General features: G+C 50.9%; 2 protein-coding genes across 2 annotated transcripts; both read left to right on the forward strand.

Moving 5' to 3' along the window:
- EFCAB12 (EF-hand calcium binding domain 12) lies at positions 1,071-21,948 on the forward strand. The gene is made up of 9 exons (XM_018066736.1): positions 1,071-1,119; positions 5,201-5,652; positions 7,835-8,017; positions 9,869-10,025; positions 10,373-10,569; positions 11,444-11,657; positions 18,807-18,969; positions 20,582-20,641; positions 21,663-21,948. The coding sequence occupies exons 1-9, from the start codon at positions 1,071-1,073 to the stop codon at positions 21,919-21,921; spliced, it is 1,734 nt and encodes a 577-aa protein (XP_017922225.1). The 3' UTR covers positions 21,922-21,948.
- On the forward strand, positions 23,529-27,684 carry RPL32 (ribosomal protein L32). The gene is made up of 4 exons (XM_018067093.1): positions 23,529-23,620; positions 24,448-24,548; positions 25,078-25,259; positions 27,506-27,684. Exons 2-4 carry the CDS (start codon positions 24,453-24,455, stop codon positions 27,633-27,635), a joined length of 408 nt encoding a protein of 135 aa, XP_017922582.1. The 5' UTR covers positions 23,529-23,620; positions 24,448-24,452; the 3' UTR covers positions 27,636-27,684.

Below are 27,828 nucleotides of genomic sequence, written 5' to 3' on the forward strand. Positions count from 1 at the left end.
TTTGGGTTTTTTCTAACTTTCTATTGAAACAAAATTTGACCCCCCCAAAATTGATTTAACCTTTTTTAAAGGGCAAAATTCAGTGGTTTTTAGTACATTCATAATGTGCAACAGTCATCACTAACTCCAGGATATTTTCATCTCCCGAGCAAGAAACCCCTTACCTGTTAATTTTAGTCCCTGCAAAGAGTCGGACATGACTGAGCGACTTCACATAGTTTCTTTATATTTTTAGTTGCTCAAGGAGACGTTTGTCCTGGTATAAGCACTGCAGCCAAGGGTCCCAAGTGCCAGCCTGTCACAGCAGCATGTGTCAGTACTCCCTTCCTTTTTAATGGCTAATATTCCATTGTGTGAATAAGACCACCTTTTGCCTGTCCAATGGACAGGTCACATTTTGGATTGGCCAAAAAGTTCCTTCGGGCTTCTTCAGATCATATGGCAAATTCCAAGCGACCTTTTGGCCAACCCAATGTTTCTCAGGTTCTATCGTTCCAAAGCATGGCATCGTGTATTTCGGGGACCAAGCATACCGAAACACTGCCTCTATTCGTGCAGGATTCACTAGGAGTCTACCTGGAGGAGGGAGGGCGTGTTCTAAACGCCCTCTAAACGGGAGACCTGCTGAAGTCTCTACGGTTTACGGGGAAACCAGGGATTTATTACTCCAGATTGCGGGGCCACGGGCCAATCTAAGAAATCCAATGGGGTTTTGTTTGTTTGTTTGCGGAGCCAGAGGCTCTGCACCATTTGCTCCCGGCCCCTCCCAGGACCCTTGCAGGGAGCCAGGCTGTCTCTCCCGATCTCTAGGTCTGGCGAGTCTTCTCCGGGCGGGCCTCCTGCCACGTGGTGGAGCCCAGCCAATCAGCGCGGGGCGTCCGTAGTCCTGGCAACAGTTGTGTCCAAGCTCCGCAGGTCTCGCGTCTCTTGCAAACTTGGTTATTACTGCTTTTCAGATACCCCATATTCCCGCGCAAGCACACACACACACACACACACACCACACACACACATTCACACGCACACACATTCACACGCGCTCTTCAGCGCCGGCTCCCAGCGCCGGGACCATGGACGACTCTAATGAAGAGTACGAGGCTGCGTTCCGGACGCTGCTCCGTAAGCTCACCCTAAGTTCCCGGGAATCGACACCACCTCCAGGAAGCCCTCGACCCCCAAGTGGACGGGTGCAAGCGGGGTGAGGGCTAGGACAGGGACGGGTATCCCATTGTGCCGTCCCCTCTCTGGTTGCGGGGTTGCCAGGTAGTCGGGGGCAGGTCATGCGTGTTTCTCAGATTTCCGGCCAGGGCTGGAGGAGCCGGCCGAGTCGCCTTGGTTTGGAACCAGAGGTCCAACCCATGTCCCCGGGAAAGGTGTCCAGGCCCTCTGGACTGTCCCTACTTCCTCACCAGACTTTAGTTCATTCAGTACTGGAAAAGCAGCATGGAAAAGAACATCAGTCTTCAAACTTTGCACGGTAGCCTGCTGTCCTTGATCAGCACCACAACTTTAGAGGTGAATGACAGATACACGGATAATCCCAGAAGAAGGGATGAATGCTGGGTCCAAGGGTGACACCCAGGAGTAAGAGATCTGCTAACCGCAGAGGAGGCGGGGGAGACAGGGAATGTTTCCACGGTCCTGGAAGAGATTTTACAAGGAGTCCTCCAAGCCAGGAGGAGGAGGAAAGGCCTTCCAACTGCTCAGAGTTTAAGTGCTGCTGGAGATGAGTAGTGAGAGGGGTCAGAAGGAATACGATCCCGAGAGATCTTGGGAGCCAGGAGATGGAGAAGCTACTGAGAATAACGGGATCAGATTGGGAGCATCAGCAAATGCAGAAATCAATTGGCAGGCTCGGAATGTTGGGAGTGGGGAGCTCTCCCAAATGCCCCGGCCATAGAATCTGGGAGGCTAGGGAAAGGCGCCAGGTGAGAGGGGACTTCAGGGACTTGGGGCTGATTAGATAGAGAACTTGGGAAGGGCAATCAAGGATGACACTCAGGGTGGTAGCCGGGCTGACCTGGCAGATGACGGTGCTTTCTATAGAGATAAGGAACCTCCCGGAAGAGTAGACAGGGATGTGGAGATAAGTTCAGTCTTGCTTGAGTCTGAGTTCTTTGTCAGCCATACAAGTTGTGCTTTGGGAGCTACTGTAAGTAGAACAGTATATCTCTTCAGTTGTGTCCGACTCTGCAACACTATGGACTGAAACCCACCAGGTTCCTCTGTCCATGGGATTCTCCCGGCAAGAACACTGAAGTAGGTTGCCATTTCCCTCTCGCTGTATATAGAGTCAGAGCTAATTCCAAGTCATATTGATATGAGAGTCCTCTGCATATGGAGGGCCACAGAAATGAGAGTGGAGGAGACTGTTTGAAAAAAAAAACAAGAGCACCCAAGTGTAAACCTGGAAGCCACTGACTTTTTAGTAGTGGATAGGAAAGAGGCCCAAGAATAAGTAGTCAGAGAGGTAGGATGGAATTCAGGGAGAGATTTGTAAAAAGCCCTGGGTAGTTCTCAGTAAATGCTGGTTGGATGAATGACTACATTCTCAGTCGAACCCAGCATCTTGTCGTCAAAGAAATCATACATGGGTTGTTGAGAAGTGCTTACTTCTGTCCACATTAATGTATACATAGTCTAATTATTTTCTGACTATGAAAGGAACACATGTGCATTGTAAAGAGACTTAACAACTGTACTGACTGTTCACTTTGTGCCAGGCTGGGTACCAGGGATACACAGGAAGTAAGACACAGTTCTTACCGTTGGGAGACTCACAGGCTGTTGGGAAAAAGTATCGGCATCAAGAAAAATATGGTAAATGCTATGAGAGGGCTAAGCTTGGGGGCTCTGGGACCCAGAGGGCAGGAGGGAGGGGTTGGGATGAATCTGGGGACAGGTGATGCCTGAGCTGAGCCTCTGAGGCCAAGTAGGGAGTGACCAAGTGAGCAGGGGAGAGGGAAGTGCATTCCAAAGACAGAAAGGGAGGCAGGGGCAGAAGGGGATACCTTGGAACCACAGTCAGGTTAGCTTGGGAACCAATCCAGGATGAGGAAGCAGGGATGAGGAGGCGGCACTGGCCAGATTTAGGGGGGTTGGCAGGGGCAGTGTGACAGGTGGGGCCACGTTAAGGAGATTGCACTTTATCCTGGAGGCAGCTGGGAGTAACAGAAAGGTTTTAAGCAGGAGAGTTTTCATTGTAGCAGGAAAATGATGTAGCAGGTGACAAGATTTTTTTTTAAGATTTTTTTATAATAATGTTCTGTTCCTTCTGAATTTTAGAACATTCCCACACCTGTTATTCATTTGCTCTTCATAACAGTTTTGGAAGGTTGCTAGAGCAGAGTTTATATCATTTTAGTAAAAGAATTGAGACTCAGTGGGATTAGGTCACAGCCTGGGGTAATATCAAGAAATGGCTAAGAGCTGAGCTCTGGGGCCAGGCAAGCCAAAGTTCATGTCCCACCTCTGCTACTAATCAACTGTGTGTTCTCTGGCCTCTCTGAGCTCAGTGTCTTAATCTGTAAAATGGGTATAATCATGGTGCCAACCTTTTAGGTCCATCCACTTGTAAATCACTCACTTACCAAAGTGAACTAAAGAGCCTTCTGATGAAGGTGAAAGAGGAGAGTGAAAAAGTTGGCTTAAAACTCAACATTCAGAAAACTGAGATCACGGCATCTGGTCCCATCACTTCATGGCAAATAGATGGGGAAACAGTAGAAACAGGTGACAGACTTTATTCTGGGAGGCTCCAAAATCACTGCAGGTGGTGACTGCAGCCATGAAATTAAAAGATGCTTGCTTCTTGGAAGAAAAGTTATGACCAACCTAGACAGCACATTAAAAAGCAGATATGTTACTTTGCCAACAAAGTTCCATCTAGTCAAATCTATGGTTTTTCCAGTAGTCATGTATGGATGTGAGAGCTAGACCATAAAGAAGGCTTAGCACTGAAGAATTGGTGCTTTTGACCTGCAACATTGGAAAAGGGACTCTTGAGAGTCCCTTGGACTATAGGGAGATCAAACCAGTCTGTCCTAAAGGAAATGAACCCCAAATATCCATTGGAGGGACTGATGCTGAGGCTGAAGCTCCAATAATTCGGCCACCTGATGCAAAGAGTTGACTCACTGGAAAAGACCCTGGTACTGGGAAAGACTGAAGGCAAGAGGAGAAGGGGACACAGAGGATGAGATGGTTGGATGGCATCACCGACTCAATGGACATGAGTTTGAGCAAGCTCCAGGAGATGGTGAAGGACAGGGAAGGCTGGCGTGCTGCAGTCCATGGGGTCACAAAGAGTTGGACATGCCTGAGTGACTAAGCAAAAACAACCAAATATCTACTGAGCTCCCAGTTTATGTTTGCACTGTGGAGGTGCTGGGACTCCAGCAGGGAACAAGAGAGATGAGATCCTGGTTCACAGTGTACTGGAAAAGATAAACATCAACCAACCGCTTCTCTGGTGGCTCAGCAATAAATAATTTGCCTGCTAGTGTAGGAGACTTGAGTTCAATCCCTGAATCAGGAAGACCCCATGGAGGAGCAAATGGCAACCCGCTCCAGTATTTTTGCCTGGGAAATCCCATGGACAGAGGAGCCCGGCAGGTGACAGTCCATGGAGGGCCGGGGTATCACAAAGAGTTGGACATGACTGAGCACGCTTGAGCATTATGAATAAACGACCAGATTCTAAGCATCTCTACCACATAGTAAGGCAGGTACCATCATTATCCCCATTTTACAAATGAAGAGATTGAGACCCAGAAAGAATAAGAGATCATGCTGCCCATAAGCAGCTGGGCTAGGACTCAGGTGAGAGCACTCTGGCTGCCAATCCTCTGCTCGTTACAGCACTGGGCTGCCTCGGATGTTCAGACCATCAGAATGGCACTTTAAAAATATCATTCTGATGGCCAATGAGTAAGGCGCAGGCAGAGTCGAGTGGAGTAAGATTAGAACCTAAGTCGGGTTCCATGAGAAAGCACGGAAATCTCTTAGCACAGTGCCTGCTGCAGGGAGTGCCCAGTCACGTTAGATGTAAATATTTTCACCATCATCGCAAGGCAACAATGAAGTCAGGCCTGGAAGCCAGGCGCCCTGACACACAGCCCGGTGCTGAAGCATTTCTCCTTCCTGACTCCTTTGGTCCTCATCCTGATAGGAACTCACCTTCTAACCCTCTTCCCCCAAGGGTTCTACCAGTCTAAGTCCCTGTTGGATGATGAAAATGCCAGCAAGGAGCCAGTGTTCAACCCTGAAGCGGTCATTGCCCACTGCTTCAAGCAATTCAAGCAGGAGGACTTCCACCTGCCCAGGAGCCGCCGGCGGGTCATCATCCTGCCGCAGGAGGCGGCTCCGAGGCCCGTCTGTCCCACGCCCCAACCCCAGACTCCCTCAGAGCCCACCCCCAGCCCCAAAGCCCCGGAAGTCGGAGACACCCAAAAACAGCCAGAGGACCCAAGGGCGTGGCTCAGACAGAGGCTGAAGATGAGGAAGGACCTGGAATCGTTCGGCAACGTTGAGAGGTGGCTGCAGAACAAGGCCAGCCTCACGCTGTCCGAGGCCAAGGTCCTACGTGACATCCACAAGGAGCAGCCCGTGGCTCGGCTGCCGAGCCAGCTGGCCATGAACAGGGACACCACGGTGAGCAGCCCCGTTTGCCAGGAGCAGATACTCTAGGTGTTCGGGGCTTGCTGTTACTCATTCCCTCTGATTAGGAAGGGTGGGGATCTTTCACCCTAACCCCCACCATCCCCGCTCCCAGTCCAGGGGAGTCCTGGGACAGAAGTCCTGAAAAGGAGGTGTACTTGTGACCTCTTGTTGGGCTTCCCTGGTGGCTCAGACAGTAAAGAATCCGCCTGCCTGCAATGCAGGAGGCCCGGGTTCCACCCCTGAGTCAGGAAGATTCTCTGGAGAAGGGAAGGGCACCCCACTCCCGTATTCTTGCCTGGAGAATCCCATGGACAGAGGAGCCCGACGGGCTACAGTCTGTGGGGTCGCAAAGAGTAAGATGCAACTGAGCGTGCACACACACGTACACACACACCCCGCCAGTGTTTACAGGGCTATTGTGAAAATTACAGTTGTGAGATTGGAAGAAAATCTTATAAATCTTTTCTAAGAAAATCTTTTACAACATTTGTATATGAATTTGTGTATATTATACATATTGTTCCCTCTATAAATATGAAGACAGAAGCTCAGTGAGGCCATGCATTGTCCAAGCCCAGAGAGATAGTAACTGGCAGTCAGTAGCCAGAGCCCTCATCTGCCAAATGCATCCAACACAGACACTTGAAAATTCTCCCAGTTCAGGTAAAGCCGGCATAAGAGGTGAGATAACTTGGGTTTAAACCCAGCTCTGCTACTTCCTAGCCATGTGCCCTGGGCCTCAGTTTCCTCAACTGTTAAATGAGGAGAACCATTGTGCCTGCCTCCCACGGTTGCTGCAACATCCAAATGGATTAATATATATAAGGTGCCTGAGACATGCTGAGCGTATAGTGAGCCCTCGTTCAATGTCTGTCATTTTTATTATTATTGCAGAATTATCGGTTTCATTTGGGTTAGCCTCCAAACTTCAGAGTCAGTCCTTGGTGTAATCATAGTCAAAACCCAACTTTCATGGTTCTCACACACCCTTTCCTGCCAGCAGCACAGCCTCTAGGTATAAGCACAGGACTTGGGTTAGAAATCCACTGCTTACTTGCTGTGTGACCCTGGGCAAGTCACTTCACCTCTCTGAGCCTGCTTCTTCATTTGGGAAGGGAAGCTAATACCTAATATCGAATTCATGGCATCCTTCTTTTCCATTCAGCAAACCATTACTGCCTGCTTGCACAGGGCTGGGGGCTTTGTTGATTACAAGCATAGGAGGTGCGGAATGTAGCTGAGTAAGATGTGGTCTTGCTCCCAGGGGGTTCACATGTTAGTGGGGGAGGCAGACACAGAGATTAGTGACTCTGCAGTTGCCTCCAGGCCGCTGAGGAGCTATAAGCTAGGGAATAGAAAGGCCTTTTGTAAACTATCAAGTGTTCCACCACACTAAAGGAACAGTATTCCTAAGTAGCTTACCCTGCTATCTGTTGGGGGGCACCCCAGGGATACCAACATCCGAAGATGCTCGAGAGTCTCATATAAAAGGGCAGAGTATTTGCATATAACCCATGAGCATCCTCCCTTACATTTGAATCATCTCTAGAAGACTTAGAATACCTAATATAATGTAAAGGTTATGTGAACAGTTATACATACCATGTTAAGTATGACATAAATAGTTGACAGCCATGGCAAATTCAAGCTTTACTCTTTGGAACTTTCGGGAGTTTTTAAATCCATGGATGCAGAGTCCACGGACATGGAGGGCTGGCTATATTCCTGTTCACCTGCAAGGGAGGGGCAGTAGGATTCTGACAGAGAAGGGAGTGGTATTCCAGGCGGGAGGCCCGGGGCCAGAGGCTGGGGAGTGGGGGCAGCAGAGGCCCCAGGCGGCTTCAGGCAGGGGCTCATATTTTGATGCAGTGAGAGCCCAGTGGGATTATGATTGTGACTGGTCTGACAAGAGAGATGGGGATAAGAATGAAGTTCTGGTTCTCATTTTGTCCAAACCTCTTGTGCCTGATGAGAAGTCAGAGGCTCAGAGAAGCCAAGCGGCCCAGTCCTCCCGTGGCAGGACGTGCCTGCGGGAAGCCCACGCCCTTTGCCCTCCACCCTGCCGTCTGGGTGGCGGGGCTCGGCCTCTCTCTTTCCCGTTTCTAAATCTGGGGACCCAGCTCCGTGGTGTCTCCTGAAGGCTCCCCTCTGCCCCCTCTCTTGCCTCTTTCAGAAGAAAAGCCAGCGACCCTCCCGCCGGCAGGTGCCCCAGCTCCGACTGCCCAAACCCCCCGCCCTGTCGACCTTGTACGCCCACCTGCACTACCGCAAGATCAAGATCCTGGAGCTGTTTCACAAGGTGGATCAGGGCGAGCACCAGATCTCCAGGGAGGAGTTCATCGTGGCTCTCAAGGCGGTAAGCGCCTCCCCCGCCCCCGCTGGCTTGAGGTGGGGTGGGGGTGCCCATGCACCTCCACAGCCCTGCGGCGCTATCCCCAGGTCCTACCCTGACTATCCCCCATATTACTTGTAAAGCCGGATTGGAGTATGTGGCTTAACCTGAGGCCCCCATCAGACCCCTAAAGCCACCTTGCCCCAGTCTGACCTTGAAAGGCCCTGCCTGAGGGGGAAGTCTGTAGAGCCAGCCTTGTAACCAGCCTGCTGCTTAGGGAATCACTGTCTTGCCAGTGAGACCCCAGAACTGAGCACAGAGAGAGCTGGATCTTCAGTCCTGCCTTTAGAACCTTCTAGAACTTCTGGAACCATCACTAGCATGTGACTCACATAGGGGTATTGTTAAAACGCAGCTTCTGATCCAGAATCTCTGTGTGGGGGTCCCAAGATACTGCCTTCTTTTTTTTTTTTGATGGGGAGAGGCACCACGCAGCTTATGGGATCTTAGTTCCCCTACCGGGGATCAAACCTGGGCCCCCAGCAATGGAAGCAGGGAGTCCTAACCGCTGGACCACCAGGGTAGCCCCCTCAGGATGCTGCACGCTAACAAGCTCCCAGCAATGCCCATGGTGTGGGTGCTCAGACCACACCTTGACGGGTTATTCAAAAATTCAGTTTAACTATAAATAAATAAAACTAGAACTCCAGTTCCTCAGACACAGCGGCCACAGTTGGAGTGCTCAGCACCTGCTCTGAGGCCGGAACCCTCAGACGCAGCACCTTCCCGTCATCACAGAAAGTCCTGTCCATCTAGCAGAGCTCTGCTAACTCTGCCCCAGGAGTCGAATCCAACTGGTCTCCTGTTTTTTTGTCAATAAAGTTTTATTGGAACACAGCCATACACATTTGTCTATGCATCATCATGGCCGCTCTCATGCCAGGAGGGCACAGCTGAGTAGTGATGACAGAGACCCACATGGCTCCCAGAGCCTAAAATACTTACCATCTGGCCCTTTCTAGAAAAAGTCTGCTGACTCCTGGTCTGGGTGACTTAAACTTTTACATATTTTAAATACATGATACCTTTAAAAAAAACTTTAGGAAAGAAGGGGAATGCTACACTTTTTTCAGTCTTAAATCACCAGCAGTTTCACGCTTTCATTTTATGCCATGTAGCTATCTAAACATTTCAAAGCTGTTAAAACAAAAAATAAAGGTCCTTAATTCAACATCACCAAAAAGTTCAAACACTAAATCCTTTAGCACCAGGTGAGTTCTGATCATCTTTAAGTAAAGCTCAGAGAATAACATCTACAGTGTAAAGAAGCTGGCAAAGATACACTTCCTTTCACACTGTTTTTTCTTGAATATTCAGTATTGCTGGCAAGTTTCGTATTTCTCCAAAGTTTGCCCGCCACCCTTAAAATAGTCCTGGGCATTAGATTTCCGACTCTATTTTACTTCAGTTAAGGGAGGCTTCTGTGTCCCTCACAGACAAGGATGACGGATGTGAGATCCTCCTTCCAGTCTGGCACTGGAAGGCTGAGATTGGAATGGGAGTGGGCAGGGAGGCCACAGGGAGAAGTAACAGCCTCTGCAAAGATGGGGACACGTCTGGACTGGGGTTTGGAAGGAGGGATGGGAGGTGTTCAGGTAGAAAGTGGGAAACGCCTGAGTCAAGGCAGAGGGTGAGAAATGTGCAGGGCCCCAGGGAGAGGCTCTGAGCTCCTTCACAGGGACCCTGGATGTGAGCTGGGAGCGGCTGAGGATGAAACACGAGGGGAAGGAGGGGCCAGGCTGGCAAGGCCTTGGCCATCCTAGCAGGACATCTGGAACCAGGCTGCCCGCCTGGGGGCTTCTCTTGTCTCCTCAGATCAGAGTCCCTCTGAAAAACCAGGAGATGGAGGATATTGTGATCTACCTCAGCTCTCTGGGGAAGCACAACAACATCACGATGGATAACCTGGCCAGCACCTACAAGCAGTGGTCTTTGGCTCAGCAGCAAAGCACCTTGACCACTGCAACAGAGGGTACGTATCTGCCTCCGCCCCTCCCCATGCAGGGAGGAAGCTGATGCTCAGAGAGGCTGGCCACCTGGCCACAGTCTCAAATCTAGAAGGCGGCAGGGCCAGGATCTCACTTCTGCCCAGGGCCGCAGAGGACTGAAGCAGGCCTGGAAAAGCAGGATGCTGGAGGATGGCAACGGAAACAGGAAGGCTGGGGCCGGGTGCAGGAGAGGCAGGAGAAGGCCACAGAGGAGCCGGAAGAAGGGACACTTTCAAGGCGCCCGCTCAGCGACACTGGCGCTGCCCGATGGGCTCCGTGGCCGGGCACCCTCTCAGCTCCTCCTTCCTCTGCCTCTTCCCTCTGCCCCTAGATTCCAGATCGTTCAAGGACAGCGGCTCCGCACAGAGTCCATCCCTGAAGCAGAAAGCGAATGTACCCCCAGAGGCTCCCAAGATGGACCTGCTGACGGTGCCCGTGGTTGACACGGAGATGGAGGCGCGGCCCATGACACTGGAGGAGATGGAAGATGTGGGCAAGCACTACCGAGAGAGGAAGCGGCAGAACAAGGTGCCCCTGCCAACAGGGGAGGGACGGGGCTGGGGGGCCGGGCAAGCTGGGCCCGCCTGCCCCACGTGCCCCACCTTCTGGCCGGGGGAGCTCTGGGGGTCCCCGCTTCCTCGCTCCCTCTTCTCTGTGTGTGAACAACACCTGCCTCCCAAGGTTTCTGATAAGATGAGTTGATATGATGTTTCTGAAAGTCCCGAGTACCCTTCCTCCAACTGTTGAATCATGACTGACTCCTGAGACCAGGACTGCATGTTCGTCACAGCTGGAATCCAAGAACCTGGCCTGGGGCCTGGCACTGAGCAGGCACTTCAAGAACACATGTTGAGTGAAGGAAGGAAGAACTGATTGTATAAATTAATTTACCAGATAAATATTTATTGAGAGCCTGTGATGCGTCAGGCACTGTTCTAGGTGCTTCCCTGGTGGCTCAGATGGTAAGGAATCTGCCTGAAATGCAGGAGACCCAGGTTCAATCCCTGAGTCAGGAAGATCCCCTGGAAAACAGAAATGGCAGCTCACTCCAGAATTCTTGCCTGGAGAATCCCATGGACAGAGGAGCCTGGTGGGCTACAGTCCATGCGGTTGCAGAGTTGGACACGACTGATGCAACTTAGCACACACACAAGGAACCTTCTGTATGTGTATACAGTCGTGTGTGCACTTCTGTGTAAGGAGCTGTGCACACAGAACCTTGTGCCCGGACCATTCACAGGTTATGCAGGGGTCACTTTGACCATGGGTGATTTTTCCTCCGGAGTGGCTGACATCAACAGCTGCACTCACGGGGCCCCGGGAGAGGTGGCGGGGGCTCCGCGTCTGCCTTGGGCCGGAAGGGAGGCGAGAAGGAGTGAGTGCCCGCCTCCTCTGCCCACAGCTGGCCCTCCCCTCCATCCAGTACACGGAGCAGTGCCGCCTGGTGCGCAGCGGGGACAAGCACTTTGACGAGCACTGCCTGCCGACCACCGTCCACGGGGAGATGGAGGGTATCCTCAACAGGTCCCGCGTGGACACCTTCCTGGTCTACCTGCAGTGCTGGAAGGTCTGCGAGGCCCACGGCCTCCCGCTGACTGAGGACACCCTCATGAGAGGTACAGGCCTCGGGGTCCCCTGGGAAGGTGCCAAGGGGGGCCCCGAGCCGTGGGCCAGGGTGGCAGCCACCTGAGGCTTCTCCTTCCCCAGCCGACGAGCACCCAACCACACCGCGGAGACGCTAGCGAGAAAGGGGTGGGGCGGGGGGAAGAACAGCCCCACCGGGTTCACCTTTATTTATTTGGGGCTGTGCTTGGTCTTCTTTGCCACGTGGTCTTTTTCTCTAGGTGTGGGGAGCGGGACTGCTCTCTAGCGGCGGTGCACGGGCTTCTCATGGCGGTGATTTCTCCCATTATGAAGCACGGGCTCTCGGGCACAGCTCAGCAGCTGAAGCGCATGGGCTTAGATGCTCCGCAGCACGTGGGATCCTCCCAGACCAGAGATCAAACCCTCTGTCCCCTGCACTGGCAGGCAGATAACCGTCCCCTGCGCCACCAGGGAGGTCCCCTGGTTCCCTGTGAGAGGGGATTTTACATCCCTGCAGAGCCCACACTCTGCTCCATAGTCCAGGTTCCCCAGCCTAGGGAAGGGAGCACCAGGACTGGAGTTCCAGGTGAGGGAGCCAGAGATGGGCCAGGAGGGACAGTCCTGAGTGAGCACCGACTGTCGTGTCGATGTGGGAAATCCATCGCTGTTATAAGGGAGTGACAGAATGTGGTCCACTGGAGAAGGGAACGGCAAGCCACTTCAGTATTCTTGCCTTGAGAACCCCATGAACAGTATGAAAAGGCAAAATGATAGGATACCAAAAGAGGAACTCCCCAGGTCAGTAGGTGCCCAATATGCTACTGGAGATCAGTGGAGAAATAACTCCAGAAAGAATGAAGGGATGGAGCCAAGGCAAAAACAATACCCAGTTGTGGATGGGACTGGTGATAGAAGCAAGATCCGATGCTGTAAAGAGCAATATTGCATAGGAACCTGGAATGTCAGGTCCATGAATCCAGGCAAATTGGAAGTGGTCAAACAAGAGATGGCAAGGGTGAACGTCGACATTCTAGGAATCAGCGAACTAAAATGGACTGGAATGGGTGAATTTAACTCAGATGACCATTACATGTACTACTGTGGGCAGGAATCCCTCAGAAGAAATGGAGTAACTATCATGGTCAACAAAAGAGTCTGAAATGCAGTACCTGGATGCAATCTCAAAAACGACAGAATGATCTCTGTTCATCTCCAAGGTAAACCATTCAATATCACAGTTATCCAAGTCTATGCTCCAACCAGTAACGCTGAAGAAACTGAAGTTGAACGGTTTTATGAAGACCTACAAGATCTTTTAGAACTAACACCCAAAAAAGATGTCCTTTTCATTATAGGGGACTGGAATGCAAAAGTAGAAAGTCAAGAAACACCTGGAGTAACAGGCAAATTTGGCCTTGGAATGCGGAATGAAGCAGGGCAAAGACTAATAGAGTTTTGCCAAGAAAATGCACTGGTCATAGCAAACACCCTCTTCCAACAACACAAGAGAAGACTCTACACATGGACATCACCAGATGGTCAACACCGAAATCAGATTGATTATATTCTTCGCAGCCAAAGATGGAGAAGCTCTATACAGTCAACAAAAACAAGACCAGGAGCTGACTGTGGCTCAGATCATGAAGTCCTTATTGCCAAATTCAGACTTAAATTGAAGAAAGTAGGGAAAACCGCTAGACCATTCAGGTATGACCTAAATCAAATCCCTTATGATTATACAGTGGAAGTGAGAAATAGATTTAAGGGTCTAGATCTGATGGATAGAGTGCCTGATGAACTATGGAATGAGGTTCGTGACATTGTACAGGAGACAGGGATCAAGACCATCCCCATGGAAAAGAAATGCAAAAAAGCAAAATGGCTGTCTGGGGAGGCCTTACAAATAGCTGTGAAAAGACGAGAGGTGAAAAGCAAAGGAGAAAAGGAAGGATATAAGCATCTGAATGCAGAGTTCCAAAGAATAGCAAGAAGAGATAAGACAGCCTTCTTCAGCGATCAATGCAAAGAAACAGAGGAAAACAACAGAATGGGAAAGACTAGAGATCTCTTCAAGAAAATTAGAGATACCAAGGGAACATTTCATGCAAAGATGGGCTCGATAAAGGACAGAAATGGTCTGGACCTAACAGAAGCAGAAGATATTAAGAAGAGGTGGCAAGAATACACGGAAGAACCGTACAAAAAAGATCTTCACGACCCAGATAATCATGATGCTGTGATCACTAATCTAGAGCCAGACATCTTGGAATGTGAAGTCAAGTAGGCCTTAGAAAGCATCACTACGAACAAAGCTAGTGGAGGTGATGGAATTCCAGTTGAGCTGTTTCAAATCCTGAAAGATGATGCTGTGAAAGTGCTGCACTCAATATGCCAGCAAGTTTGGAAAACTCAGCAGTGGCCACAGGACTGGAAAAGGTCAGTTTTCATTCCAATCCCAAAGAAAGGCAATGCCAAAGAATGCTCAAACTACCGCACAATTGCACTCATCTCACATGCTAGTAAAGTAATGCTCAAAATTCTCCAAGCCAGGCTTCAGCAATACGTGAACCGTGAACTCCCTGATGTTCAAGCTGGTTTTAGAAAAGGCAGAGGAACCAGAGATCAAATTGCCAACATCCGCTGGATCACCGAAAAAGCAAGAGAGTTCAGAAAAACATCTATTTTGGCTTTATTGACTATGCCAAAGCCTTTGACTGTGTGGATCACAATAAACTGTGGAAAATTTTGAAAGAGATGGGAATACCAGACCACCTAACCTGCCTTTTGAGAAATCTGTATGCAGGTCAGGAAGCAACAGTTAGAATTGGACATGGAACAACAGACTGGTTCCAAATAGGAAAAGGAGTACATCAAGGCTGTATATTGTCACCCTGCTTATTTAACTTTTATGCAGAGTACATCATGAGAAACACTGGACTGGAAGAAACACAAGCTGGAATCAAGATTGCCGGGAGAAATATTAATCACCTCAGATATGCAGATGACACCACCCTTATGGCAGAAAGTGAAGAGGAGCTAAAAACCCTCTTGATGAAAGTGAAAGAGGAGAGTGAAAAAGTTGGCTTAAAGTTCAACATTCAGAAAACGAAGATCATGGCATCTGGTCCCATCACTTCATGGGAAATAGATAGGGAAACAGTAGAAACAGTTTCAGACTTTTTTTGGGGGGGCTCCAAAATCACTGCAGATGGTGACTGCAGCCATGAAATTAAAAGACGCTTACTCCTTGGAAGAAAAGTTATGACCAACCTAGATAGTATATTCAAAAGCAGAGACATTACTTTGCCGACTAAGGTCCGCCTAGTCAAGGCTATGGTTTTTCCAGTGGTCATGTATGGATGTGAGAGTTGGACTGTGAAGAAGGCTGAGCGCCGAAGAATTGATGCGTTTGAACTGTGGTGTTGGAGAAGACTCTTGAGGGTCCCTTGGACTGCAAGGAGATCCAACCAGTCCATTCTGAAGGAGATCAACCCTGGGATTTCTTTGGAAGGAATGATGCTAAAGCTGAAGCTCCAGTACTTTGGCCACCTCATATGAAGAGTTGACTCTCTGGAAAAGACTCTGATGCTAGGAGAGATTGGGGGCAGGAGGAGAAGGGGACGACCCAGGATGAGATGGCTGGATGGCATCACGGACTCGATGGATGTGAGTCTGAGTGAACTCCGGGAGATGGTGATGGACAGGGAAGCCTGGCATGCTGTGATTCATGGGGTCGCAAAGAGTCGGACACGACTGAGCGACTGAACTGAACTGAACTGAATAAGGGCGTGTATCTGTGCGTGTGATGTTTTCTAAAAAAAGGAACTTGAAGACCTCAAAAGGCAGTTGTTAAGATGAAATAATGTAGTTATAGCATTAATATTTGGTATTCATATTTACTGACAATAAGAGCCATTTCCTTAAGCAGATAAAACTGTTGTAAGATCGGGGAAAAGATGGTTGAAGAATGAGCCTTGCAGACAATACATTGTTTTATTTAATATTTACGTCTAATATATTTTTTTACAAATATGCTTTTGTCCTTGGGAATTGTGATTGCATGATAAAGGGAAACTATTTTGTTATTCCTAAGTATGAATTAGTTTGCTTATTAGAGTAAGTGATTTTGGACAAGAAGCCTGGCTGGGAGAGGTAACCACGACGAAACATGGAGTGTTCCAAACCCACTCGTCTCAGCCAGGCCTGTTTCTTGGTGCTTCTGCCACACGGAGGGAAGACTGCACGGGTTCTGTGGAAGCCCTTCGCCTTCTGCTCAGCCCACAGGTCTCAACCCTGAGCTCTCGCACTAGTCCTGCCCTCTGGGGCAAGAGCTGTGTTTTCTCGTATCCAAGCAGATCTGAACCCTCCAGTCCTGGGTGGGCTGCGTGCTTCTGAGACATGGGACAGAGGAGTGGCCCCATAGGCCCCTGATGACCATGTAATGATGCTGGCATCCCACATTTATGAAGTACATGTTTAATGGGCCGGTCACTGCTGCACTGGAGGGCAGAGGTTTTCCTGTAGGAACCTCGCAGCAAGGAGCTGTGGCCGTTCTAGGCTGTGGTTTTCTGAGAAAGGGACAGACGGAGGGTGCCGTGACTTCCCTGAGAACAAGAGTTAACAGTCACAGTTGGTTGTTTCCATTTTTTTCCTCTGGGAGGGGAAACAAACACTCAGTGTAGAGGACCTTGGGTCTTGTATTAGTTTGGTAAAACTGCTGTAACAAAACACCACAGACTGGGGGCTTACACAGCAGAAAGGTATTTTCTCGCCATTCTGGAGGCTGGAAAGTCCAAGATCAAGGTGCTGGCAGGGTTCATGTCCTCTGAGATCGCTCTCCGTGGCCTCCAGATAGTCACCGTCTGGCTGTCTATTCACACGGTCGTTTCCATGCACACATGCGCCCCTGCTGTTTCTCTGTGTTCAGATTTCCTCTGCTTAAGGACACCAGTCAGACTGGATGCAGGCTTTCCTCAGTGGCTTCATTTTAGCTTTATGACCTCTTGAAAGGCCTCATCTCCAAATACAAATTATAGGGGTTAGGGCTTCAATATATGAATTTTGGGGGATACAAGTCAGGTCATAAAAGGTCTATACAGGAGGAAGTGGCCAAGGGCCTTCAGGAACACAGGCCAACCAGCCTAAATGGTCACTGTCTCCCACACAAGCTGCACACCCCTCGCCTGAGCAGACGCTTGCTGCCATCTGGGCCGGGAGGGCAGAGATACGGCAGGTGACCCCTCAGCTCTCGACCCTGACTTTTCACGAAATCATCCTTCCTCCCTCCTTCCTCGGGGAGCCTCATGCTCCCAGATCACCTGGGCTTGGCGCGCGGTGAGGCTGCAGGTGTTTTAAAATGCAGGCAGCATTCCCAGGCACATGACCGCTCCTGCGGCCGAGGTGTCGGCCCCGGACGTGCCGGCTGGTCCATCCCCACCAGAGAGGATCGAGGCTTTAGCGATTCTCCCCACCACCGGCTTTTGCTGGCTCCTGGGCCCGCACACAGCTGAGCTTCACCTGTCTGCGGAATCCATGGGCACATCGGAGCATCTGTGGGTATGCTTCCTTTTGCTTCTGACTGGTCCAAAGTGGGAAAGACGCGAGTCCATCTCTGACCACTGTCCTGGCCACTGTCTGTTGCCTGTCCTTAAGACAGAGACCAGAAGCACAAACCCCGGCACTTCCAGGTCTGTGCCTGGAGGTTAGAGCTTGGTGGGCTCAGACCCCAGGCCTCAAGCTCATGGGCCAGACTTCTAGAACATCGAGGCATTTCCCCTCCCCACTGAATATAGCTTTATTGTTCTGCTCCCCCTAATTTTATAGATAAATCTTGCTCATTTACAGTTTCGAAAACAAAACAAAATCCCCCAGCCAGAGTTGACCACCAATAATATTTAACGACTGTCCTTTCACAAATCCCTGTTTCTTATTTATTTGCTATTCACATGGATTAGCTCTATAAGTCATTTTTAAAGTCCTATGTGTATATACGTTAAAAAATGTAGTTTAAAAATCATGTAAACCGTTTAAAAATGATGATGTTGCCCATCTCCCACTTCCCTGCTCTCCCTGCTCACCTGTGCAATCCCTGCCCTCTACCCAAATAGACATTAAAAACGTGGGACCTCCCTGGTGGTCCAGTGGCAAAGGCTCCATGCTCCCACTGCAAGGGGCCTGAGTTCAACCCTTAGTCGGGGAACTAGATCCCAGATGCTGCAACTAAAGATTGAAATTCCGTGGCAACTAAGACCCGGTGCAACCAAATAAATAAATATCAATTAAAAAAAAAAGTCTTGGACTTCCCTGGCGGTCCAGTTGTTAAGACGCTGAGCTTCCAAAGCAAGGGGCATGGGTTCCGTCCCTGGTTGGAGAACTAAGCTCCCCCAAGCCTCTCAGCCAAAATAGATAATGTAAATAAAGAAATAAATTTGTATTGGCCAGATAAGGAGGGGGCATTCTAAGTAATAAACTGTAGTTGATTCACCAACTAAAAAAACAAACAAAAAAAACCTTAAAAAAAATTACTAACCTGGAGAGTAAACCTCCATCACTGTATCCAGAAGATGAGATGCCAGGGCGAGCTCTGCTCAGTAGTTGCAGGAGCGCTTCTTCTGCTCGAGAGAACCCACCGTCCACTGAGTCTAAGTTACTCCAGTGACATCTTGGGTGAGGCCTCCCTCCCTCCTTCAGGGACTCCTGACCAGACCGCCCCTGCAGAGCAGGGTGTGGGGCCACGCTTCCTCCTACCTGCGCCCAGGCCTCAAACCAGCCCCACTTCCCAACAGCGTGCTGCCAGGATGCACTCACCACCCTTGATTGGGGGGTGTCGTGCTAGAGAAGGGCTTGGGGACTCGCTGAGCTATTTCTTGCAACTTGCTGTGAACCTACCATCATTTAAAAATAAAAAGTAAAGGGACTTCCCTGGATGCCTAATGTTAAGCCTCCAAGCTTTCCGTACAGGGAACTGTGGGTTCAATCTCTGGTCAGGGAACTATGATCCCACGTGCCACTGGAGATGAAAAAAAAAAGTAAATAAATAAAGTAAAAAAAAATGTATATAAGAAAAATATTTTCAAACAAGAATGTGAATTTGTTTTTAAAAATAGCCCCCCTCGGCCCCAAAGGCTGAGGCTGGGGAGGGATCTCGGGCTGAGAGGCTGTGTTTTTCCTCCTGCTCACAGCCCTGATGTACCCGGGGGACAAGATCATTTTCCAGAAGGACCAGATGCGCCCGATCCGGCAGCCGGGAGGCTATTACTCAGACTTCAAGCCCTTCAGTGCGAACCTGGCCCTGCTCCAGCCCCAGGGCGTTCCTGAGCTTGTGGCTCAGAAGAAGCCTGACAAGCTGAGTGTCAGCCCCTCCTCCCCTGCCCTGCACTCCTGCCCACTGATGCCCCATGGCTAGGGGGGTGGTGGGCAGTTATGGGGGGGTCACGGGCTGGTGTCTGTGTCCTTACCCGGCATGTCCAGCCCACCTGATGCCCACGGACTGGCCGTGTGTTCCCCTGGCACGAGCCTCCCCAGACTCCTTGCCTCACCCCAATGCAGCTGCCTTCCTGACTACATCCTACGCGACCTTAAGGTCTCTGGAAAAAGTTAAAAAGAAGGACTTCTTAGAGAAACCGGGGAGGCCTCTTCATGAATCATAGGCTGGGTGTAGGGCCCCTGCCAAGGACAGTGGTGGCAACCCCTTCTCTGCCTTCTCTAGCAAAAGGTGGGCTTGCACACCCCTGCCCAGAGAAAAGAACTCTGCCCTGGGGCCTCCCCCGACCCTCAGATCAGCCCAAGGCCGCTCTAAGAGAATGTCCTCCTTTGTCGGGAGGTGAGCGGTGAGCAGGCTACCAGCCAGCTTTGGTGGGGACTGCAGAGTGGAGGGAGGAGGGGAGAAGGGGCAGCTGACCAGACACCATGACGGGAGGGGCTGAGGACCTGCCCACACCATCTATCGCAGCCAGATGCCTGCTTGGGTGGTCTGGCCAGACAGCGGGGTGGGAAAGCAGTGGAGCACAGACCAGAGGTCAAATGGACAGTTACCTCACTCACTGAACCTCAGCATGTTCATCTGTAAAATGGGCCTAACAGCTCTATCACACACATGGTGAGGACCCTTAGCACCTGAGCACTGATTGTCATAGCCTATCCCTTAAGGCCATTCTTGAGTGTAGGAGTGGGCTTCGCCTGCAGGTGGAGCTGACCACAGTCGTGGCGGGGAAGAGCTGAGGGTGAGCTGGGCAGTTGGTCACCTAGAGAGTCCTCTCTGATCCCCTGGTGATCCCCTGCGTGGCTGCCACCAATCCTGAGCCATGAACCTCAAAAAACTGAGAAAGTGACTTCTGTCCTGCTCTGACAGGCCCCAGTTATAAAGGATAGCGATCTCCCAGGGCCGGGGTGGACTGGTTTCATTGGCTACTTAGCAAGCCTTATCAAAGATTCCGAGGCCAGATGCAGGCTTGCTGGGAAAGAGTGCTGTGGTGATTAAGTGATGTCTACCAGGCCCCAGGTTTGGGGCGTTAGCTTTTACCACCCTTGTCCTCAAGGCGGGATTCAGCTCTGGAGGGCAAATGGGAGTCGCGGGCGCAAAAAGGATTCAGATGATTGAGCATGTCTCATAATGGCTTGAGAGGTCTCCATGCTGGGGAATGAGAAACCCGAGGCCCCCACAAGGGGACTGACTTGTCCCAGGTCGCCCAACCAGCCAGGCTAGGAGCACAGGGCTGCCATCCTGTCTGCCTCCCCAATAGGGGCCCAGAGGTCTAGAGACTCCAGTCCACTGAGTGTTCCACTGGAGCATGGTGGACAGAGTCAGGGCCCCGCCCAGAGAGCAGCAGTTCTCTTTCCAGGGCTCTGGTCTGGACTCAGAGGTGGGCCCCCGTCACCCTGACCTACTTACTCCCTGAGGCCCCACTGACCTGGATTTCCTGTCTCCTGACAGGATACCCCTCTCTCTCTCCTCCACCAGGAAAATGCCAAGGAAAATCAAGAAAATCACTTTTAAGGAATTTGAGGAATTCACCAGGTCTGTAGTGATCATCTACCTCTGGGAGAGGGGGCAGGTGAGAGGAAGGGACCCAGGACTCGAGTAGTGCAGGGTACATGGGACCCAGCATCCGGGAATCAGTGCCCAGGAGCTGAGGATCTGTAAAGTGACCCTTAAGTGTGCCAGGGACTTCCCTGGTGGCTCAGCAGTAAAGAATCCACCTGCAGTGCAGGGGCCTTCGATCCCTGGGTCGGGAAGATCTGCAAAAGGGCATGGCAACCCACTCCAGGATTCCTGCCCAGAGAATCCCATGGACAGAGGAGCCTGGCAGGCTACAGTCCATGGGGTCGCAGAGAGTCAGACACGACTGAAGAGACTTAGCACACATGCACACACTAGAGTGCCAGGCAGACACTGCTCTCCACTTGTTAATTCATGTAAATCCTCTCCACAACCCTATGAAGTTACTCTTCAGTTCAGTTCAATTCAGTCGCTCAGTCGTGTCCAACTCTTTGCGACCCCATGAATCGCAGCACGCCAGGCCTTCCTGTCCATCACCAACTCCTGGAGTTCACTCAGCCTCACGTCCATCGAGTCAGAGGAGAAGGGGACGACAGAGGATGAGATGGCTGGATGAAGTTACTCTTAGCATTCCCATTTCACAGAAGAGGAAACTGCCGTACAGGAAGGCTAACTACCTTGCTCCAAGTCACGGATCTATTAAGTGGTGGAGCAGAGATTTGGACCCAGGTGTGCTGACTCCAGCGGCTGCCCTCTGAAGAGCACGTGACAATGCCTCTACAGAACAGGTGGTGTGCACGTTAAGAGTCTGGATTTAGAGGCAGCCGACTGGCAGTCAAGCCTGCCCCCGCCACTTGCCAGCTGTGTGGCCTTGGGGAAATGACTTCGCCCCTCTAGGCCTCCGGGTCCTCGCTGGCAAGGCAGACAGGACAACAGAGTACTAGAGTGCTCAGCACAGAGCTGCACCTCCGCTGGGGAAGGTGCAGCCCCAGCTGCCCCCTGTCTCCATGATGACTGTCTCTGTCTTCTCCTTCCCCAGGAAGCTGAAGGAGAAGAAGCCCAGCGGTCCACAGCTAACCCATCCCAACTTCTTCTGGCCGGGTCACCTCCTGGACAAGCTGCGGCTCTATCTGCCCGCTGTGACTGTGGACCGGAGCCTGGCCATCTTCAGCTGTGTCCAACAGCGGCCCCACGTCTACCCGGCCACCTACCACCCCGACCGCTGGTGGCCCATTAAGGACGTGAATTACGTGACCTACGCCTATTATGATGCCCACAAGATCTACCACATCAACTAGAGTGGCCCAGGTGTCGCCAGACCTAGCCATCCTGGGGCCAGGCACCAATGCAGCTAGCAGCCCAGAGCCATAGACGCAGGGAGGGCATCAAAGAGCCAGGCAAGAGAAGTCGTTTCAGTGGGAAGGCCTGGGCCAGCTATCACCAGACAAAGCGTCCAATGTCTCAGAGGGTGGGTGTGTCCAGGGAAAGACGTGGTTTTTGAGTGTCTCCCTCTCCTGACCTCTTCCTGTTGAAATAAAACTGGGTTGGAGTTTTCCTCATTTCACCTGTGATTCAGCTGATGTAATTTCCAGATTCAGAGCTGTGGCCAGAGGGGTGTTGGAAAGCTGGGGTCCAGGGTCTGGGGAAAACAGCAGGCACATTTCCTGGGGTGTTGATGGGGGTGCTGGCATGACCTCTCCAGCCTCTCATCCCGGACCTCAGTGCCCAGCAGGAAGCAGCAGGTAGTATGGGTACCCTGTGCCCTCCTCTTGAAATAAAATAAGTATGTCCCTCATCCCTCCCAAGACAGAGCCCTTTGGGTCACTGCTTCCAAAACTCTTGGGCCTTTTGCAACTGCAAGCATACTCTCTGGTTTGTGAGCCCTTCCCCTGATTCACCCACCTGACCCTGTCAAGACCTTTTCCATCACGACACACACCCTGTGGGCTGCTGTCAGCTCAGTGCCTCCATGCTGGGCATCCCAGCTGACTCCTTCGGCCTCAGGACAAACAGGATTCCTGAGGTGTGGTGCCGCCAGCAATGTGATTTTGGACGAGACATTCCCTTCACAGCTCCCATCTCATTTCTCCGGGTCTGCTCACACTCCCCCTCCACAGTCAAACTCTCACCAAGGAGTTGTCAACACTCCCTTCCCTTCTCACCCATCATGCAGTCAACAACACACTCAATCCATCTCAGCTTCTGTCTCCATCTGGCTGTGTAACTACCAAGATCGCTCATGACAAGACATCCGTATTGTGTTCGGGTCTTGGAATCAGAGGCCGTTTTCTTTTCTCTTGAAATCTGATTTTCACATTAATGTTAAAAACAAAAGCTAAAATTCAACAAACCAAGAACAATGAATAACCAGACCGCCTAGACTAGCCTTATGGTTAGAAGTGTGGATTTGTGTGTGTGTGTGTGTGTGTGTGTGTGTGAAATCTCCAAACTTCACTGTATACATATGTAAAATGAGGAAACTAATAGAACTACCTCATGGAACTGTGTGAAACCCACCGAATGAGTGTTGTAACAGTCTCATTGCTGTTTATAAACTCACGTGAATTAGAAGTCTATGTTTTGCTGTCTCCTGGCCACAAGGAGGCGGACTTCGGAAGAAGACACGCGGGCGGAAATAATCTAAAAATTGGATTATCCTGCGGAGGGACGGCTTCAATTCCTGGCGGAAGTGAATGCTGCCTCACCAGGTCTTAGAAGTTCCAAAAAGAATTTCAAATTTTTATACGGTCCCAACTGCAGGCATGAAAATTTTTAGTGCTACTCCTAGATATTAATAACTAGGAAAACACAGGCAGCCTCGGCTTTTTTTCAGTATTATTTCTCTGACGTCTCTTTAGTATCTTTGAAGGGCTAAACGCCGGAAGTGCTGGCCTTTTCTCTGTCAGGATGCGAAGTGACGTCCCATCAGCCCCCGCGCGGCACCGTCCTCTCTCTTCCTCGGCGCTGCCTACGGAGGTGGCAGCCATCTCTGACTTGGTGAGTGTTAATCGTTGGCCATCCGCGTCTCTGCGGCCTGCCTCTGGCCTCTTCGCCGCCTGTGGGGAAAGCTCGTCTTCCTAGCAGCCGTCTGGGTGGGCATTGCCCTTCTTGGCTGGCTGGAGCGCGTACAGGTTCCGAGCGAAGCGGCCCGCCGGGTGATGGAGCTTCGCTTCCCGGGGCCGCTTATGTTCCAACGGAGGCCGCCTGGGGTCAGTCAGAGCTGCGGCAGCTTGTTTGAGCCCTGGGGACGCAGGGCGCTGGTTGGGGCCAGACTATGCGGGGGTCCTAGGGGGCTGTGGAGCGACTGGGAGGGTTGCGGCCCGAGTGCCCTGGCTCGAGACCTCGCATCACCTCTCTCAGCCCTGTCTACTCACATGTGTTTGTCTGTTTCCACTGTTCGGCGCTCCTCCAGTTTCTGGCCCCGGAGGTTGCTGCTGTGGCGGGACCGCCGAAAAAGGGCGAGCTGCGAGTCGAATAGTGTAATTAACCGAAATTCTGGTAGCGGGTCAAGATCTCTGGGAATGTGGAACTGCGTCTTGACCTTCGAGGATGCCCCCTTTGGCGGCATTCTCTCTTGACTCTTGACTGTGCAGGGTGACCCCCTAACCTCCCAGGATCGCATCTGGAGAATGGCTTGTATTCTGCCAGCTTCGGAGTCGGGAGGGAAAGCAAGCCTGGCAGAGGTACCCATTCCATTCCCAGTTTGCTCAGTATCTGGTGATTGGAAGACACTCTGCAACAAGAGTTCAAGCCCCCGGGCAGGGCGAGAAAGCCTCGTTCCAAGAAGTCATCTTTGACGTGGTCTCTTGCCGCTTTTCTTGAAGGCATCATGGCTGCCCTCAGACCCCTCGTGAAGCCCAAGATCGTCAAAAAGAGGACCAAGAAGTTCATCCGGCATCAGTCAGACCGATATGTCAAAATCAAGGTATGTGGCCCAGAATGGAAGTGTGTGTTGGGTGAAGATAGATGGTTCCTAGACAGGCTGTTGGGTTTCTGAGCTTTGCTAGATGACTGGTCTCTGGCTGGTGGCAGGGCTATCCAGAACCCCAAGTGTCCGTGCCTCACTGGCATTCAGTCCCTTGATGTGTAACTTGAAATTTAAATGACACGGGGCATGGGCCTGTTTCGAGGTATCTAGAGGCTTCTATTAGTTACATCTCAGGTGGCTTGGTGACAATATGAGGGGGAGATTATACTTACTGCATAGGTGCTTAGATGCTGAGTGTGATGTTGAAAGCCAGGCCCCTCACGGTTCATGGCCTGCTTGTCCTTTGCTTGGAAGGGGTGTGAATGTGGGTGTGTTATTTGTGTTGGTCAAATGTACGAGCTCCTATGAAATCCTGTTACCCAAAGACAAGTAGAGTTTGGCACGTTGCCTTTTCATCTGGCCCCCTTTTTTCTCCTGAAGGCAGAGTTGGCATCTTCCCAGACACTCACCGTATGTTTTCTTTCAGCGGAACTGGCGGAAACCCAGAGGCATTGACAACAGGGTGCGCAGAAGATTCAAGGGCCAGATCTTGATGCCGAATATAGGTTACGGGAGCAACAAGAAAACCAAGCACATGCTGCCCAGCGGCTTCCGGAAGTTCCTGGTCCACAACGTCAAGGAGCTTGAGGTGCTGCTGATGTGCAACAAGTGAGTTGGGTCTCACCTCTGGGTTCAGGTGTCAGAAGCCAGCCTGTGAGATTGGTTTGGGCAGGTGACTTTAGACCTTCTAGAATGCATTTGGAGGAGTCTTGTGTCCTCGGGCGCTTGGAGGACGCTTGTCGGGGACTCCAGAATGTTACCTTTGCTAGGGGGCGGGGGGCGGGTTATCCTGAAAGTGCAGAGGCCTGGGACCTGAAAAGAGGTAATGGCTTTGCTTGGCACTGCAGCGTCCTCTGGCAGTGGTTTTCAGAGCATTACTTACGTGGGGGGAGGGGCGGGGATGAAATGGAGCCCCAGACCCAAGGGATCCTTAGTGCTGTGGCCCCGGGAATCTTCAGAAGGCTAGAGTAGAGGAGTTGCTGCCTCACTAGGGGCCCTGATGTGGAGAAGGGAGAGGCCGCAGGCAGAGGACAGCACATGGTCTGAGGAATGTAGACGCTTGGGGAGCACTGTGTATAAATGACCTATGGTCTTCTTAGGGCAGTGGGATGAGAAAAGTATTTTCGTGGGGAGTGGTTTAGACACAATTTTAATCTGGATTGGGGAAAATGGTATTTCTTGCTTAAGCGGAGGAGAGTGTGTTTTCTTCCCCTGTCTGTGGTAATTGTGGACACAAGTGATGAACAACTCACTCAGCGTTTAGTTTCTCTAGGTCAGGAATTTAGCCAGGCGTTAAAATGCTGGAAGTATTTTAGAGTGGAAGGGATTAGGAATTAATGTAGGATGCCCAGACCGCACGGAGTTGGCAGGTGGGTAGACAAGTGTGACAGAACGGTGCAGTTTAATCACTTTTGTGTAGCAGAGATTGCCGTGCATATGTTGGCAGTTGCCATGAAGATAGGTGTGTTTTTAATAGTACCTTTAATAGCAGTCTGTTACCGATAGCTACAGAAATACTGTGAATCTAATTTAATTCACAAATTCCATTTCTGGGCATTTATCTTTAAATAATTGAAACTTAAGTTGATCATTGCAGTAACTGAACACATCACTGGTGAATGGTGGGGGTACGAGCACCAGGTGGAATGTTGTGCCTGCATTAAAAACAGTGGTCATGTATGGAAGATGCCCGGGCAGAGAGGAAAGTATTTTAAATATGTGCACTGTGATCGTGATTAGGATGAGGACCTGGGTGGTTTTTTTTTTTTTTTAAAGATGGAAAGTGTGATACAACTTAAGTCTCCTTTAAGATACTGACATGAGTAGACTTTAAAACAAAGCAGTTCTCTGTCTGGATTGGTTTATCTCTTACTGTGAAGCTATTTTCCTGCAGAGTTCTTAACTCTGCCTGCTGACTTTAAAGTCTGCTGAAATTCCTCCAGGGGTGTAGAGTGTCCTGTCTTAAGCCACTGTTAATGGCATTTCCTTGCTGAAATGTGCTCATGAGACCAATTTGTTGACAACCTGGAGTGGGATGTGGCTGTGAAGGAATGAATAAACCAGTACCTGGCGAGTGCTCAGGAATTGTTGCTGCCGCTGCTAAGTCACTTCAGTCGTGTCCGACTCTGTGCGACCCCATAGACGGAAGCCCACCAGGCTTCCTTGTCCCTGGGATTCTCCAGGCAAGAACACGAGTGGGTTGCCATTTCCTTCTCTAATGCATTAAAGTGAAAAGTGAAAGGGAATTCGCTCAGTCGTGTTCGACTCTTAGCGACCCCATGGACTGCAGCCCACCAGGCTCCTCCGTCCATGGGATTTTCCAGGTAAGAGTACTGGAGTGGGGTGCCATTGCCTTCTCCATTAGGTGTTGTCATTCACTGGGTGAGTCTAGACATTGTTACTTTTCAACTTGAATTTTGTCTGCAGCAAATGTTGTTTATGGTCTGGGCCTGGAGCCCGTGGCTTCATTAGACTGTTGCATTTTGGTTGTTCGTTGCTTTGCAGAAAGTTTACCTGAACTTTTCACTGGCAAGGCCAAGCTCCCTGAGACTGCCTTGAGCTGTGCAGGTTGGCCCAGAGGGCTGAGTCACCTGGCCCCGGTGGGCCTTGGTTTCCCTGTCTGTAAAATGGAGGTGATGCCTGGGCCGCGAGGCCGCCGGGAGGGCTCCGTGAGGGGTCACTGCCAGGGAACACTTAGAAGCTTGCTGCTGGTACCATGGCGTTAGGTGTCTGCAGCCCCTGCCTTCAGTGCTCTGGCTCTAAAATCAAAGGAGCCAAAGCGCCCGCCCTCCCGCTGGAACACAGCGCGCCTTCCAGGCAGGCCTCCTTACCCGTGTACTGATTGTCTCTCCCAGATCTTACTGTGCTGAGATTGCTCACAACGTCTCCTCCAAGAACCGCAAGGCCATTGTGGAAAGAGCGGCCCAGCTGGCCATCAGAATCACCAATCCCAATGCCCGGCTGCGCAGCGAGGAAAACGAATAGACAGCTCGCGTGCACATTTTGTTTGTGGTAATAAAAGCATAAAACCCGACCATCTGGCATCTCCCCCTTGGTTCTTACTCTTCAGGATGACAGCTCGCCTCAGATTGGTCTTCTGCCTGTTCTGCTCTCTGGAACCTTCTGTTAGGAAGGGGTGTTTGTAAAGGACCCATGATCTGCTCAGACCAGGGTAGGT

Source organism: Capra hircus, chromosome 22 (assembly GCF_001704415.2).
Source record: "Capra hircus breed San Clemente chromosome 22, ASM170441v1, whole genome shotgun sequence".
Taxonomy (NCBI): Eukaryota; Metazoa; Chordata; class Mammalia; order Artiodactyla; family Bovidae; genus Capra; species Capra hircus.